The sequence below is a fragment of the Triturus cristatus genome, chromosome 10 (assembly GCF_964204655.1).
Source record: "Triturus cristatus chromosome 10, aTriCri1.1, whole genome shotgun sequence".
In the NCBI taxonomy this organism is placed as follows: Eukaryota; Metazoa; Chordata; class Amphibia; order Caudata; family Salamandridae; genus Triturus; species Triturus cristatus.
The window spans coordinates 867,422,120-867,438,712 of record NC_140593.1 but is presented as its reverse complement, the minus strand read 5'-3'; the positions used below and the strand labels follow the sequence as shown (position 1 = coordinate 867,438,712).

The 16,593-nt window shown below is 45.3% G+C and overlaps 1 protein-coding gene across 2 annotated transcripts in view; it reads right to left on the bottom strand.

Moving 5' to 3' along the window:
• The window catches only part of LOC146796127 (uncharacterized), a 195,456-nt gene extending 179,223 nt beyond the window's left edge, over positions 1-16,233 (bottom strand). Inside the window, exon 1 of one of the 2 annotated variants that reach the window (XM_085628505.1) lies at positions 15,692-16,233. Coding sequence is in view for 1 of the 2 variants with exons in the window: in XM_085628504.1 (XP_085484630.1) it covers positions 15,692-15,715 (24 nt within the window). In the remaining variant the exon portion in view is untranslated. The remainder of the gene's footprint in view (positions 1-15,691) is intronic. The other variant, XM_085628504.1, reaches the window with a different exon arrangement.
• Between the last annotated feature and the right edge of the window lie 360 nt (positions 16,234-16,593).

Here is a 16,593-nt window from a genome sequence, read left to right as displayed (position 1 = left end):
ATTGTTTTCACTTTTATAATAGCTTTAATTATTGCAATATGCTCTATATGTCTGGTGGTCAAGGTGCATGTACTAAGTAGTATAATAGGACAATAAATGTTTCTCAACATACATTGTATCATTATTAATACAGATACTTGAGTGTGACATTCTAAGCACAAATGGGTGTGTTTTCCAATCACCACTGTGTCCCTGAGAAAGGGACATTTTTGCTTACCGGAAAGCTCTTCTCCCCCAAAGAAACAGGGCAGAGTGCAGGTCTGTAGTAAACAAGATCTGCCTTTCTCTTACATAGCACATTAAACTAAGTCCTTGTGTTAAAGGGTTAAGGGATCTAAACCGGTAGACTTTACGTATACCCCTAAGATACATAACACTGTGTGCAGTCACTTTAATTGAGCAGTATTACTCTGAACTTTACGTGAACAAACTCCCGTAGAGCTCCCTGGACAGTTATCTCCATAGCATATGCTTGGTTCTCACGCATTGGTACGATCAGGCCACAACCTATCTTCTCAGTCTGTTGAGACCTCCTGCCTGAAAGCTCTGGATATGGTGCATGCCTGGGTCGGCTTATTGTTCTATGTGATGTAGACTGAGCTTCGGTTACATATATGTGTCCCACCCGCTGACTTGGAGCAGCTACCTGCAGGGGTCACGCTCAGACTGGGGGCCATGTTTTACCCTAGACCCGCACTTAAAATATAAAAGTGTAGTTACTCTAGTGCTTGAAATGGAAAAATAGAAATGCAGGTACTCTGCACCAGAGTGATAAATTCACACTTAAGTATGATGTAGCGCCAAAAGGTTTTGGAAATTGTAGGGGTGCATCATATTCACTGTTAGTTGGCACCCGCACATAATCAATGTATATTTAGATGTGTCGTGCGAAATATATTAAGAAATGTATCAGCTACATTGCAACATAGAAGTGTTAGAAATGTGAACTATATTGTGAATGTATTCAGTAAAATACATGATGATTAGTTTCCGTTCAATGCAATGTATTAGTTAAACGTGGGACTTGATTAACAATTTACTCATGTAGGTCGCCCATTCATGTATATGAAAGTAAAAGTACTAATGCTTAGAATGTGATTTAATAGTGTGTTTAACCCAGTAGAGGCGCGAATGCACATATATCGTTGAGAAGAAAGGCCCGTTAGTTTCTTATGTTAGCTGAATGCGGTAGGCCGCAATGATTTATTCCGTTAGAGGTTTTGGGCTGCAGTAATTTGTAAAGTTAAAAGATGCGAAGTATTTCTCCATCCCATGATCTCACCGCAGGTGCAAGGACAGTTGGTTCGTTAGTAGAAAAGGTCTTGGTCTAAGAATTTAAATATGGGGGAAGCCAGACATGGGAGTACGTTGGAATGTGCCAATCGCAACTCCTAGCGAGGACGATGTCAGGGACTCAAGGCCAAGCCGATGGACGATGGAAGATGGACAGCGCTGGATGGAAAAGTACTGGAAGAAGACCTGGTCGAGGAGGTGTGCCAGAGGGCGTGTTCTATAATTTGGGGTTCTGTATTAGGGACAGCGCCCCGTGGGTTGAGCAGTCGAGAGTAGGGCAACCCAGAGTAGACCACACCAGAGGAGAGAACAGAATAGACCGGAGGAGAGAGAAGAGGTGGGCGAGGAGCTAGAAGGAGCATTTTAAATAGGACTCTCACTAAGTGAAGACTTCTTAGGGAGTTTCACTTCTGACACCTTTTCGCGATTTCTTGGGTCTTAAGGGAACGCTAAGTAGGGATGTCATCTAGCATCGAGTAGGGACAGAGATGTTTTAGATTGATGATTCCTAATATTGACATTGGCTTGGTAGTTATCTAGCTCATGCTTTTAGAATTCGTACTTTTGTTTATATTTAGTCGAATGCGGATTCTTCGTAGAGTAGCATTTGTGTTAGTGCCTATTTACCTGTTGTGCCTTGTGTTAAGGTGCCTCTATCTGCAGATGTTTATGTTGATAATAAAATCCAGAGAGCATAGAGATTGAGTCTCGAGTCCTTAATTACGTCAAATTGCGGAAAATATTCTCTGATAATTGTGTTTGCTCCCTCCACGCTATTGGGCAAGTAAAAAGGTTCAGTCAACCAGAGTGGGTTCTTGGAGACTAATGGAAACAAGAAAATTGGGCCCCAGCAGTTGGTAGCAGAGACGGATGGTTACTTCCGATAGCGAGGGACGATTAGATTAAGATAAGTGATCCTTGAGACCCATAGACGATAAGTTATGGTGAATCATCAGACGGTGAGCAGCAGACGACGGCGGATGATGAACATAGATGGCGAGTAGCAGTGCGGCAGGAAGCAGCAGTTCGTGGAGTGAGTATGAATAGGATGAGATGTTGTAGATTGCGGTGTTGATTTGTCGTGTGATGTCTTGCGGAGTTGGAGTGAATGTTGAGTGATTGTGAGATCAGGCTATGAGCGCGCGCAGCCCAGGAATTGTGGTGTAGAAGACACCCGTGGTAGATTTTGTTGACCACCCAAAGGAGATCGTGAGGTACCATCGATCACCTGGACCGAGATAGGGGGAGCGAATGTGTGAGTGCATGACAACTCGACGCTGGTCGTGGGTTGCTGTATGTGGATTTGAGTATTTGTAACCTATCAGAGGCGATCTGTCTGGCCGGACGAGGACAGACAGTTTGCCAACCGAGGTCAACAATTTCGAGAGACTGTGGACGAACAGTCAGAGGCTGCGGACGGACAGCCAGAGAAGTAACTTGTTTGGGACAAACGGTTATTTCAGTGTAAGAATGCGACGAATGCAGGAGTGAGACGTAAGTGTAAGGAAAGGGAACTGCTGCGAACGAAGGAAGGTGACGTCAGAGAGTGTCGCGCTGTGATAGGCTGGTTGGTGTTAGTCGCGCTGTTATTGGAAGGTTTGACATCAAGAGGTAAACAGTGTGTGAGATCGAATATTGTCAATCATGAAGTGTTTTAAGGTTTTCCGAGAACTGTGTAGAGGTGACAGACATGTGGTTACTCGAGAGGGAGAAGAAGCCCCTCCTGAGGATACTCCAGCACATTACATGGCAAAGAATGTGGGATTGCATACGATAATTTGGCTTGAGAATTGGCATAAAATGACTCAAAGTTAAGAAGAATTAGCATTCCCGAGGTATGGCTCATTTAGATTAGCAGTTGAAGTCCGTAATGTCGGCTTTACGACCTTTACCAAGGCCAACACAATTCGAAGCACTACATGCGTGGATTAGAGCAGCGCATGATAGAGAAAGAGGAAGAAATCAGGAAAGGGTGAAAAAGTCGGTAAGGGCTTTTCAGGATGCCAAATGGGATGCAGCGGAGAAAAGATGGAGGGTACAGGTAATAGAGGGAGATAGACTGTATCCCATATTGATCACTTTGGAGGGAACAAAGAACATAAAATCAGATAATGAGGATGAAAGTGATTTTGAGGATAGCCTATTGGAGAGGTTGTTATCAGAGAGACCACCTCCGTATAATACAGAGGTCCCAGAAGGGACGTTGGTCCGGATAGAAGAGACTAGAGGAGCAACGATCCAACCAGAGACGAGAGTAGAAGGGAGGATCTCAATAGGAACGGAGAGTACAGGGAGCCAGTCTGTGGCTAGCGTAAAGGTCAAGAGAGATGTGAGGTTACCGGATGCTCTAAAGGTACCGGTCACGATTGGACCTATTGTTTCGATTTATCACCCAGATTCAGAGGAGGCTGCGAACCCCGATCAGACAGCCGAGGGAGTAAGGAGAGAGGTCGCAGGAAGTGGCCTAATGGGAGGAAATGGCTTAGTGGGTGGAATGGCTTGGGCTCCAAACCCTATAGAATGGAGTACGCCATTGCCAGCCATGTCAGATTCATCTAGGAGTCAAGGAGAACAGAGACCAGAGTGGCCGAGGTCTCTGATGGAGTCGAGATCGGATTTACGATCATGGGTACCACCAGTGAGAAATCAAAACCCAGCAGTGATGACAGCAGAAAGAGAGTGGGTTACTTTCATGAATCGGTCTACTCCAATGTGCATACCAGAAGGGAGTAGGTCGCAGGAGCAAGAATGCGAGGACAGCGATAGAGAAGGGGCAGGCTGTAGAGAAGCGCTGAGGGGAGCCATGAAAGGGGGGATGATAGATGTAGTAAGGTTAAAGGCGGAAGTGGATGAGATAATAGGTGGAAACTTACCCCTTGAGAGAATATTAATATACGGACCAGATGAATTACTCTTCGTAGCGAAGGATGTGACTCGGAAAGCACGAGCTGCACATGAGAAATTGTCAGAATTGGCTAGGAGATATGAGGTGGATTTGTCCAAGACTAAAACATTGCAAGGAAGTCATAGGTTGCAGTACAGTGACCAGGAATTGGAGGAGAAAATGGTTGCGGGATTGAGGTCCCACAGCAGAGATCTAATCACAGCCATGCATGCATGGATGATGCTTGATAAATGGGAAGAAAAATGGTCCAAGAAGAAAACCTCTAGGGGAACGATGGCAGAGACCCCACCTCCGGGTGGAGGGGTGGTAGGGATAAGAAATTTCCCTTTAAGGGAAGTGCAGAATGGAGGATATGTGCATGTACCTGGAGCAGGGGTGATTTGGCGGCGTTTACGAACCATTTTCCCCGGCTTAGGGAGAAGCCAGCAGAGTGGTATAAGCAGGTTGACCGCTTTGTAAAGATCTCGAAGGTATTGTGGATTGATCTGAATACCTTATTTGATATTGTAGTTCCATGAGATTTGTGGGCAGCATGCAAGATTGCCGTTGATTGGCCAACTTACGAGCCTGATAGGAACACGATTACGAATGGTCCGTCACCACTGGTGATAAGGAAATACGAGCAAGTGATTACTTGGTTGAAGTCGAAAGTTTCACCACAAGATATCGATTGGGTAAAGATAGACAGGACAGTGCAGGAACCTAAGGAGACGGTACATGAATTTTATGAGAGACTCTTGCAGGCTTTTAAGCAGTACAGTGGTTTAGATGCGTTGGACACGAAAGATATGGGACAGTTTGTTTCAAAGTTTGTGTTGGGATTGAGGCCGGAGGTTAGTCTCATGATACAGCAGCATTTGATTTGTTGGCAGAACAAGCCTGTTGATGAGATTTTACGGTACGCCAGATATTGCACAGATGAGATTGAATCCAAACACAGGAATTTGAAAGATAACCTGATGCTTGTTCAGATGCAAACCGCTCAGGGACAGCCTAATGGGGGAGCATTGGTAAGGAGGCAGGGAAATTATCAGGCGGGAAATCAGAATGTTCAGGGGCAGGGAAGGCCAAGACCAATAGACCCTAGACCAGGTATGGATGTGGTGACATTGAAAAAGACCACTGCATGTCATCAGTGTCACCAGGTTGGACACTGGAGACGCGAGTGTCCCCTGAACCCATGGAATCAGATACAGCCGGAAGGAGAAATAGTTCTGGTCCCTGGGACAGAGGCGGTACCGACAGTGACTAGACCTAGAATGATAAAAGCGGGGACTGGTGTTCCGCAGGTGCAGGTTCCCCAGCCACCCAGAATGTACAACAAGGAGCTCGAACTTATTTGCAGATGCCAATGTTTGAAGTGAGCGAGGAAAATGATACAAGCCTGTTGGCACGAACATGTTCAAAGAGAGATAAGGATTGCATGCTTAGAGCCATCCTAGAGGTAGATCAGAAAGGGCCTTTTGTGGAAGCAGATCTTGACGGACACCCTACAACCTTTTTGGTTGATACGGGGGCTACCAGATCAACTATAAGATCGGCAGTGGTTCCAGGTTTAGCTCTTTCTGGACAAAGTATCCAGGTTGTTGGTGTGGCAAATAAGAAACTGATTAGTCCGCTGACAGAGCCAATTCCAATTAGGATAGGAAATTTCAGTGATCGACACCAGTTCGTGGTGTGCGATTCTAGTCCGGTTTGCCTGTTAGGAAGAGATCTATTGTGCAAGCTCAACTGCACGATCTACTGTACCCCGAAAGGAGTGGAGGTACAGACGAGAGACGATGATGCGACCTTTAGGTTGCGAATCAGCGTGTGTGTGTGGAAATGTACCCAGCGTTGACGGTGGAGGAGCTTCCACTTGATCTGAGGGACTCAGTGTCTATTGGCGTATGGGACCTTAGTGGTGAGGAGATTGGTTTAGTCAAGGGAGTAGACCCAGTGAAAATCCAGATTAAACCAAACGTAGAGTTTCCGAGGACACCCCAGTATAAGTTATCTTCTGAAACTATCGCAGGGATTAAACCTGTGATTGAGTCTATGATCAAGCAGGGAATACTAATGGAAATTATGGGTAGCCCATGTAATTCGCCTATCATGGGACTACAGAAACCAAGTGGGAAATTTAGGATTGTGCAAGATTTGTGAAAAATAAACAAAATAGTTGTTCCATGTTGTCCAGTGGTGCCGAATCCATCTGTGATCTTATTTCAGATCCCATGTGAAGCTGAATGGTTCACAGTAATTGACCTGTGTCAAGCTTTTTTCTCGATTCCTCTACATGAGGAAAGCCGATTTCATTTTGCATTTCGGCTGGAAAATCGTGTGTTAACGTGGTTTCGTATCCCACAGGGGTATACAGAGAGCCCGTCTATCTTTAATCAGATCTTGAAGAAAAATTTTGAAGGTCTTGTGTTGCCACAGAACTCTGTTTTAGTGCAATACATTGATTACCTGCTTGTTGCGTCGGAGACGGAAGACGCCTGCCGAATTGATACCGTTGCTCTGTTGAATTACCTGGGAGAGAATGGTCACAAAGTGTCTCCAAACAAGTTGCAATACTGTCTGAGTGAGGTACAGTTTTTGGGGCACCGAATCGAGAAAGGCAAGAGAAAGGTGTCTCCAGATCGCATTGATGCGATTTTGAGAATGCCGGTTCCCTTGACTCAGAGAGAGGTTAGAATGTTTCTGGGAATGGTGGGCTATTGCCGCCAGTGGATCTCAAACTTTTCCTTTGAAGCGAAGCCTTTACAGCGGCTGACGCGAAAGGATGTGAGTGATCCGGTACCATGGGATGACGACTGCTTAAGGTCAATTTTGAAGCTGAGAGAAGCTTTATGCAGTGCACCAGCTTTGGGAATGCCAGATTATAACAAGGCATTCGCCTTATTCTGTTGCGAAAAGGAAGGTTGCGCATTAGCAGTGTTGACTCAGAGTCACGGAGGTGTCCGTAGCCCAGTTGCCTATTTCTCAGCTACTTTAGATCCAGTAGCTTCTGCGTTGCCCGGATGTCTCAGATCCGTTGCTGCAACAGGTGTCAGTATCGAAAGATGTGAGAGCATTGTGATGGGTCATCCGCTTACTGTTCATGTGCCACATTCTGTTGAATCGTTGATGACCAGGACTAAAACACAGCACCTCACAAACAATAGATTGACTCGTTATGAGCAAGTCATCCTTGCTGCAGACAATGTGACGCTGAAGAGGTGTTCTGTTTTAAATCCTGCTACACTGTTGTCCATTCCAAATGTAGATGAAGATGAAGATTGTGAGGACCATGATTGTCTCGATGTGACTGAACTATGCACCAAACCGAGACCTGACATTGTCGATGAACCGCTCCCAGTTTCAGATGAGATTTTCTTTGTGGACGGTTCATGTTTAAGAGACAGTGTTGGTCGATTGAGAGCAGCGTTTGCTGTGTGTACCATCACAGGGGTGGTTGAAGCCGCTTGTCTAGAAGGAGTATACTCCGCACAGGTGGCTGAGCTTATTGCCTTGACCTGTGCCTGTTTGGCCGCTGATAAGATCCGTGTAATGATTTACACGGATAGCCAATATGGGTTTGGTGTGGTTCATGATTTCGGACAGCTATGGTCCCAGAGAGGGTTTATGACATCTTCTGGTTCGCCCATCAGAAATGGGGATTATGTACGACAATTGTTGGAAGCATTGCAAGGCCCAGATGAAATTGCTGTTGTTTAATGTTCTGCACACACTAAAGGAAACGATTTTGTGTCATTGGGTAATAATTACGCAGATGAAGTTGCTCGATATTGTGCAGAACAGGGATGTAATTTTACTGAGAACCTTGTTGTGGAAAGCGAAGAGAAAACAGATTACGATGTGATGTTAGCTATGGCAGACTCATGGGAGGAACTGAAACAGTTGCAAGATGGAGTTTCTGATCAGGAGCGGGACAGTTGGATACGAGCAGTGTGTGAGAAGGGAGATGTGGATATATGGGTTTCGAATGATGGACGAGCTGTGTTACCGGAATGTTTGCTGAATCCCATGGCGAGGTTGATACATGGTGCTGTACATCTTGGCAGAGACGCAATGATGCGAGTGTTTCGTCAGACGTGGTACAATCCGAAGTTTCGGACTGTAGCTGAAGCTGTGTGCCAGAGGTGTGTCACATGTCAACAGCTGGGCCAACTTCCTGTACAAAACCATCTCCCCCCATGGTTAAGACCCAAAGAAACCATCAACTGCCGAATTTGTGGGAACACAAAGGAAGACATTCTGCATTTATTATGCACCTGCAAAGGTCTGGACGCAGAGCGCAGATCCTTTTTAAAAAAAGCACTTTAACAGGCTGGGCATAAGAACTTGCCGGCAAGCAGTAAAGGCCTGCTTGGACGGAACGAACATTCAATTAGCAAGTCACGTTGTCAAATATTTGGACAAAGCAGAAAAGAAACAAGAATGACAGTGGGCGAAGACAGGCCGACACCAACAAACGAAGTAAAACCTAAATCTGATAAGGAATGCTTTCACCTGATATGGACAATAGCCTGATATCAGAATGGTAAAAACAGGACACAATAACACTGTAGGGGTCTGTAATGACCCAACAGACGCAGTAACAAAAACCACGGCTTAGCCAACACCCAGGCGTAAAATAATCAGACAGTCTTTTTCTTTTTCTGTAACCATTATAATTATTCTTTTTCTTGTTATTATTTGAAGCTAATTCTGCTGTATATATATATCTGTTATTTTTTCTTTTAACATCAATTGTATTTAAATTACGGTTTTTATATGTTAAGAATTGCAATGGTTTTAATTAACTGCGCAATAAAGACTTCTTCTACAGTAACAGATGAATGTAGGAAAGAGGACCGCTGTGACGTTGAGTCATATAGGTCAGGTCAGGTGGACCTTTCAATAGAATGCAGCTGGATTTTATTGAAATGCCGAAGTGCAATGGGTTGAGGTACATATTAGTCAGAGTATGTGTCTTTTCCAGGTGGGTGGAGGCTTACCCGACACGTAGGTGTGACACACTCACTGTAGCTAAGTTACTATTGAGAGAACTAATCCCGAGGTACGGTTTTCCGACCTCTTTTGAATCAGATAGAGGAACGCATTTCCACAGCGAAATCATGAAGCTGCTTTGTGCTGACTTAAACGTAGATCAGAGGTTGCACTGCAGTTACCGACCAGAGGCTTCTGGGATTGTAGAGCAAGTAAATGGGACTTTGAAGGCCCGAATGGCGAAAGTGTGTTCTTCGACATCTCTGAAGTGGCCAGATGCATTACCTTTGGTTCTCATGAGTCTCCGTAGCGTCCCTGATAGGAGGACTGGATTGGCACCCCATGAAATCCTCATGGGAAGGGCGATGCGCTTGCCAGCAATACCTACTACTGCTTTGATTAATATCACTGATGATATGATACTGGACTATTGTAAAGGCCTGAGTGACGTGGTCCGTTCTGTGTCTCAACAGGTGCAGACAGCAACGGTTCCAGCCGCAAGCGACCTGTGCCACGACTTGTGACCGGGGGACTGGGTATTGGTGCGCAAACACGTGAGGAAGAGTTGCCTGGATGCTCGCTGGCGTGGGCCGTATCAGGTTATATTAATAACGAACACAGCAGTGAAAAGTGGAGGACTTCCGAATTGGATACACGCCTCCCATACCCATAGGGTTCCAGCACCCTTGGAAGAAACAGCCCCTCTCGAGAACGAAAACCCAGCTGAGGTGGCAGAGCCATCTGAGAGGGCAAGTCAAGCTGTAGGGGTTGCTGACGCAGCTGGTTGTGCACTAAACCAAATCGAAAGGGAACGTGAAGGTAACATTGAAACGGACTCGGAAGAAGAAGAAAGAGCTGCAGTGGGCAGTACTGAGTCGAATTCTGCTGAAAAAGAAAGCAGTGCACAGGGTACCAGTAGGCAAAGTGGAAGTGCCACGGAAGCAGGAAGGGTCCGGCCAGTGAGTCAGAGACAGGGAGACCTGAGATCGGCACCAAGAACAGATCTCGCCCCAGTTTCCGAAGAATCAGAAGCAGATCAAGGTGACGAAGATCAACCCCAAGGTGCTCTGAGACGATCGAAAAGGATAAGAATGCCGTGCCAGACGTACGCCTCACCAGAGTGGGCATACTCAGTGACTGATGACAGGTTTACTGACCACGGGACGGCTGAGATCGATCACATTGGTCAGCAATTCTCCGTTTCCGAGAGTGGAAGTGTTGCTGAAGATCCCAGGATTGGAGATCGAAGGAATATTGACCATCAATATTCCGAATCCGCCACTTCTGAGCATCATCCGTGGTCTGATTTTGGAAACGCTGGACTTCCCAACCTTTGCAGTTATACCAGCTCCCCAAGAACTGACAACCCTCAAACTTGACATTTTGCAGGGGGTCCTACAGCTGTTGGGACCCACAGTTATTCTGGACTGAGTGAAAATGTGCTATATATAAAGCTTGAAAGAAGATAACCTAGGCCCGAGTGGAAGAAGAATAAATTTAGGGATTTTCCGTTGGGGGGCGAAGAAGAGCTAAGGAAGCCTTCCTGATCTAAAGAGAAAAATGTTGAACTTTGCTAGAGGTTCCCCGGTTTAAGAGAGCAGCTGAACTGAATTGCTGGATGAGAAAGAGACTTGTGTCAACAGAGACTGTACTGGACATTGAGAACATTTCAAAGATGGCGGAACCTGGAAACACACACCGTAGAGCCAAAATAGTGATATGCACATTGTTAGGGATAGTGATAGCTGGTATATTTGCAGTAGTAGTAACTTCATACATGGTGGCCCATAGACAGGAGGGGGAGGTTCAGGGAACACCCACACCTGCCACTCTAGGACAGGGAGGGGTCACTATTAGAGATCAGAGAGCTCAGACGCTTGAGGAGAGTCGTATGTTTCATATAGATTTGTCTAGAGCTGACTTTAAACTCAATGCTTATGCGAGGCTGTTGTATGAGTATGTTGATGCGATGGATGCGAAGGATTGTTATGTGTGCATGCAGTTGCCTGCTTCAGTAGATGAAGGTATTAGATACCATCATCTCCCACTGACCTATGGGATTTCTTGTAGCTTATTGCTTAGTCTGTTCTATGACAGGAGACAGTTTGAGTATTTCTTTTCAAATTATGATACAGTACTTCCTGAAGTTCCGGCATACAAGCATTTGAATAAGTATGATTATTACAAGTCAGAAGATAGACTTCAGAAGTATTTCATACCGACTGTGAAGTTAGATACAGCTTATGCTCATAGACATAATTTGACATGTTGGTTGTCCGAAACGGAAAAGAAGTTCATAAGTCAGATAGAGGATAGGTACAGAAAACTGACTCAGACACGAGATACAGGAGATAGTCCAGTGGATTGGACGGATGAGGAGAGATTGCATAAATCCAAGGGAAGTTATGGACCAATTGCATTAGATGAAGTACAGAAGGGAAAATTGTGTATTGCCCGTCCACAAACTCCTAAGGAGAAGGTTCCAGTGGGACAGAGTACGTGTGATCATACTTTTACCATGGAGGACTCTGCTAAGAACTTCTTGCAAGGTCCGGTACAGGTGATCCCGACTGTGTATTATGTATGTGGGAAGATTGCTTATGTGAGATTGCCTGCGGATTGGTATGGTGTGTGTTACTTGGCTATCATTTTCCCAAAGATTTATCATGCTGAGGATTTGAAGTTGCTAGAGACGGGACGTCATTCTAAAGTGCGTAGAGCTGCAAGTGCAGGAGCAGTGATTGGTGATATATACGGAGCGACTATACCTAGTTTGGGCGTGGTCCTGAATGACGTGAAAATAAGAAGGTTGGCGACTGTGGTGGATGAATTGTCAATGAATTCGGCGAGGTCATTGTTGTTGGTGAATGGAGAAATGTTATCGATACGGAATATGGTTTTGCAGAATCGACTTGCGTTAGACGTATTATTGGCAAAAGAGGGCGGAGTCTGTAAATTGCTGAAGGTCCAGGAATGTTGCACGTATATTCCAGACAATAGCAAGGATTTGGAGAAATACATAGACAACATTACCACAAGCCATAAAGAAATACTAGATCTGACAGAAGAGAATGTGTGAGAAAAGATTGGTCAAGGATTTGGTCGCGTGGGAACTTGGTTTGCGAACCTGGGAATGGGATTTCTTGGATTTGTGTTGAAGCCAATAATAATTGCCGTGGTTTGTGTGATTTGTTTGTGGGGACTCGTAAGAGCCTGGAAATGGTACAGAGGGAATAAGGCCGAAAGAGCCCTCAGAGCGAATGAGCAGAGAATGGCGAGATTGCAGGACAGTCAATATCAGAATCTTAAAAGGATGGAAGAGATTCGACAGAGTGGAATGGTAGTAACTGCCGTTTAGATTAGCTTCTGGTTACAGGGAAGGTGAGAAATTATGGTGTGATGACAGTTGTCATCAAAGGGGTGAACTGATGTAGCGCCAAAAGGTTTTGAAAATTGTAGGGGTGCATCATATTCACTGTTAGTTGGCACCCGCACATAATCAATGTATATTTAGATGTGTCGTGCGAAGTATATTAAGAAATGTATCAGCTACATTGCAACATAGAAGTGTTAGAAATGTGAACTATATTGTGAATGTATTCAGTAAAATACATGATGATTAGTTTCCATTCAATGCAATGTATTAGTTAAACGTGGGACTTGATTAACAATTTACTCATGTAGGTCGCCCATTCATGTATGTGAAAGTAAAAGTACTAATGCTTAGAATGTGATTTAATAGTGTGTTTAACCCAGTAGGGGCCCGAATGCACATACATCGTTGAGAAGAAAGGCCTGTTAGTTTCTTATGTTAGCTGAATGCGGTAGGCCGCAATGATTTATTCCGTTAGAGGTTTTGGGCTGCAGTAATTTGTAAAGTTAAAAGATGCGAAGTATTTCTCCATCCCATGATCTCACCGCAGGTGCAAGGACAGTTGGTTCGTTAGTAGAAAAGGTCTTTGTCTAAGAATTGAAATATGGGGGAAGCCAGACATGGGAGTATGTTGGAATGTGCCAATCGCAACTCCTAGCGTGGAAGATGTCTGGGACTCAAGGCCAAGCCGATGGACGATGGAAGATGGACAGCGCTGGATGGAAAAGTACTGGAAGAAGACCTGGTCGAGGAGGTGTGCCAGAGGGCGTATTCTATAATTTGGGGTTCTGTATTAGGGACAGCGCCCTGTGGGTTGAGCAGTCGAGAGTAGGGCAGCCCAGAGTAGACCACACCAGAGGAGAGAACAGAATAGACCGGAGGAGAGAGAAGAGGTGGGCGAGGAGCTAGAACGAACATTTTTAGATAGAACTCTCACTAAGTGAAGACTTCTTAGGGAGTTTCACTTTTGACACCTTTTCGCGATTTCTTGGTTCTTAAGGGAACGCTAAGTAGGGATGTCATCTAGCATCGAGTAGGGACAGAGATGTTTTAGATTGATGATTCCTAATATTGACATTGGCTTGGTAGTTATCTACCTCATGCTTTTAGAATTCGTACTTTTGTTAATATTTAGTCGAATGCGGATTCTCCGTAGAGTAGCATTTGTGTTAGTGCCTATTTACCTGTTGTGCCTTGTGTTAAGGTGCCTTTATCTGCAGATGTTTATGTTGATAATAAAATCCCGAGAGCATAGAGATTGAGTCTCGAGTCCTTAATTACGTCAAATTGCGGAAAATATTCTCTGACAATTGTGTTTGCTCGCTCCATGCTTTTGGGCAAGTGAAAAGGTTCAGTCGACCAGAGTGGGTTCTTGGAGACTAATGGAAACAAGAAAATTGGGCCCCAGCAAGTACATCGGGTATAATGAGGTTCATACGGCTAAAGGCTAGTTTCCTGCCTAGCGATATACCCTTTCAGAACTAGTGAGTATATGTGTGAAGTGGTAAAGTTGTTTCTCTGGAAGGAGTCCTTTTTAAGGACGAGAACCCTCACTCACCCAAAGGTGACATGCTTCATCATTGGGTCCCCTCCTCACACCCGGACTGCGAGGTCCGTGGTGTGGACTACAACTCCCAAAGTGGGAGGAGCAGAAATTATGATGAGTAAATAAGTGTCAATTTATTTAATGGTGGGATCAGTACGTAACCGGCTAGGCCGATCCAAAGATCCCCATTGTGAATACTCTGTACCAGGGTACCTGCTTGCTTCTAAGAAGTGCCGGTACTCTCCAATCCAACGTATTAGGTCACTCTTGAGAAGGGACGGTACTCTCCCTCTCAAAATAAAAAAGTGCCGGTACTCCGTACTGGACAGAACCGGCCCATTTAAAGCACTGAGTTACTCAGTATCCCAAAGTACCCATTTGCTAATGAGAAGTGTAGGTACTCTCCTATTAAAAGTATTGCACCCCTGCTAAGAAGTGCAGAACTCTACCTTCCAATTTCAAAAAGTGAAGGTACTGAGTACCTGTCAGTAGCCCATTTAAAGCACTGCCATGGCCCCGGACGTTCATACTTGAAGCCACTTCCAAAGTTTAGAGCCAGCCTCTGCTCCATTTATGCCACCATCTCCAGACAAGATTATTTATGAAGCAAGATCAGCTTTCTCGTCTGAACAGCTCCCATAGGTTTACATTAACGTTATCAACGTGCAAATATATTTTAGGGAAAGAAGACACAGTGGGGGAATAGGAGAACCACGAGAGAGGTGTGAAATCATATAAGAGTCACATACACTGAAGAGGATATGGGGGCCAGAGGAAGAGCGACCCACGGGAGAGAGGAGGGCAACTGCGTAAAATGGGTAGAGAAAACACAGAATCGGGAATTTAGACGGCAGGAGAGAGTACATTGCATTTTGTTGCAGGTGGTGGGGAGAATTCGTATCACAAGCAGAGGAGCGGAGACTAGCTAAGAGGCGAAATGCTCCCAGAACCTTGAAAGAATAATTGGCGGAAAATCCAAGAATAGAGATGGACGTGTTCATTGCTCCTACACAATGAGTCATGCTAATATACAGCCTCCTCTCGGCTCTCCCAGCAGCGGCAGGTGAGGGGACTGAGTCATGCGAGAATAACAGATTTGATCCAGAGCATCGCACAATGTTTTGCTAACGGTTCCACTAGACTACCACACGATAGGTTCTAGATAACTACAAGCACGTTTCTCGGGCAGGGAAGTGACAGTCGTATCGGCTGTTATTATAACGCACGCCGTACCTCCCTCCTATCCCGCCCCCCCCCCCCCCCCACACACACACACAAGTAAGCTCCTTCTCACATAGATGCGTTTCCCTACATTACAACTGCATTTATTCAGCGCCGCATATACCAACAGAGAACACTATATACGCTGGTGACGTAACCCGACTCAGCTATAGCTACATACGGGTATGCCACATGACCCACTCAGCCTTTCATCCTTTCGAGGTTTATGCAATGATGGGCAGTGCGCTGGATGATAACATCTACTATTTAAGCACAAACGCACAATTCGCTTTGAGCTCTGCATTGCAGGCTTCCTAGATGCAACTATTTTACAAATTTAAACTTTCATAAACAACGGCTACGCAGCCCATCCTACCTGGGGTAGCTGTCCTTCCGGCATCTTCCGTACAGCGCCTCCTACGCAGCTGAGATTATATTTAGTTACTCCACTCCTGCCGAGATCCAGCTCTTGCTCGCTGCCTATTGGATGCCGTTTTTCGCTCTCCTTCAACACTCGCACGCCCCCTGGAAGGCTCCCACTGTAGATGTCAGGCGCTGTCAACTTTACAGTTAGATCGCATGCATACAACGCGTCATTTCTTTAAGCATGTGTTCGGTTACACACACCCCCCTCCTAGAAAGCTTTGCCCTTTGGGTGGGAGTGCTTCGCAATATAGCAAAGAGGCAGTTGTTGTGCAATGACGCTCCACAGTCAAGGAGGGGATTTTGAAGGAGTCTGTTATGCGTCACGATGCCAAGATCCATCAACATTAATTAAAATATTTCCCAACCCCAGGCGACACACGTACACCTTAGCACAGCGCTCCTTTTTTCTTGGCTCAGCTACGATTTCGCTGTTGGCGGCGAGGCGAGCTCGCGCTGCTCTTCTGGGAGTTGCAGTCTTTAGCAGCATGTGACTCTTGGAGGATGTCAACAACACTCCCTCTGCAGTGCTTGGAGCCAGCAATGACTCACGAGCGTATTTAGTGATGCGTACAGTAAGGGGGGCGGGGGGTGTAGAATCGGAGGTGAATATTATGAAAGAATCCCGTTAATTGCTTCCTCCAGAACCAAAGAAAACACATACATGGAAAATAAAACAAATGAGTAGGAGGACCCTTTCCTTTCGAATCTTTTCAGTTCTTTGACGTCAGCATATACATTACACAACCATGTTTGTCCTTCGTCAGAGCCTCCATCCTCCCTTCACACTTCATCTTCCTTTTGCCAAATGACCATCTCGTTCTAACAAAACTTTTACTAAATGACCAAACAGCC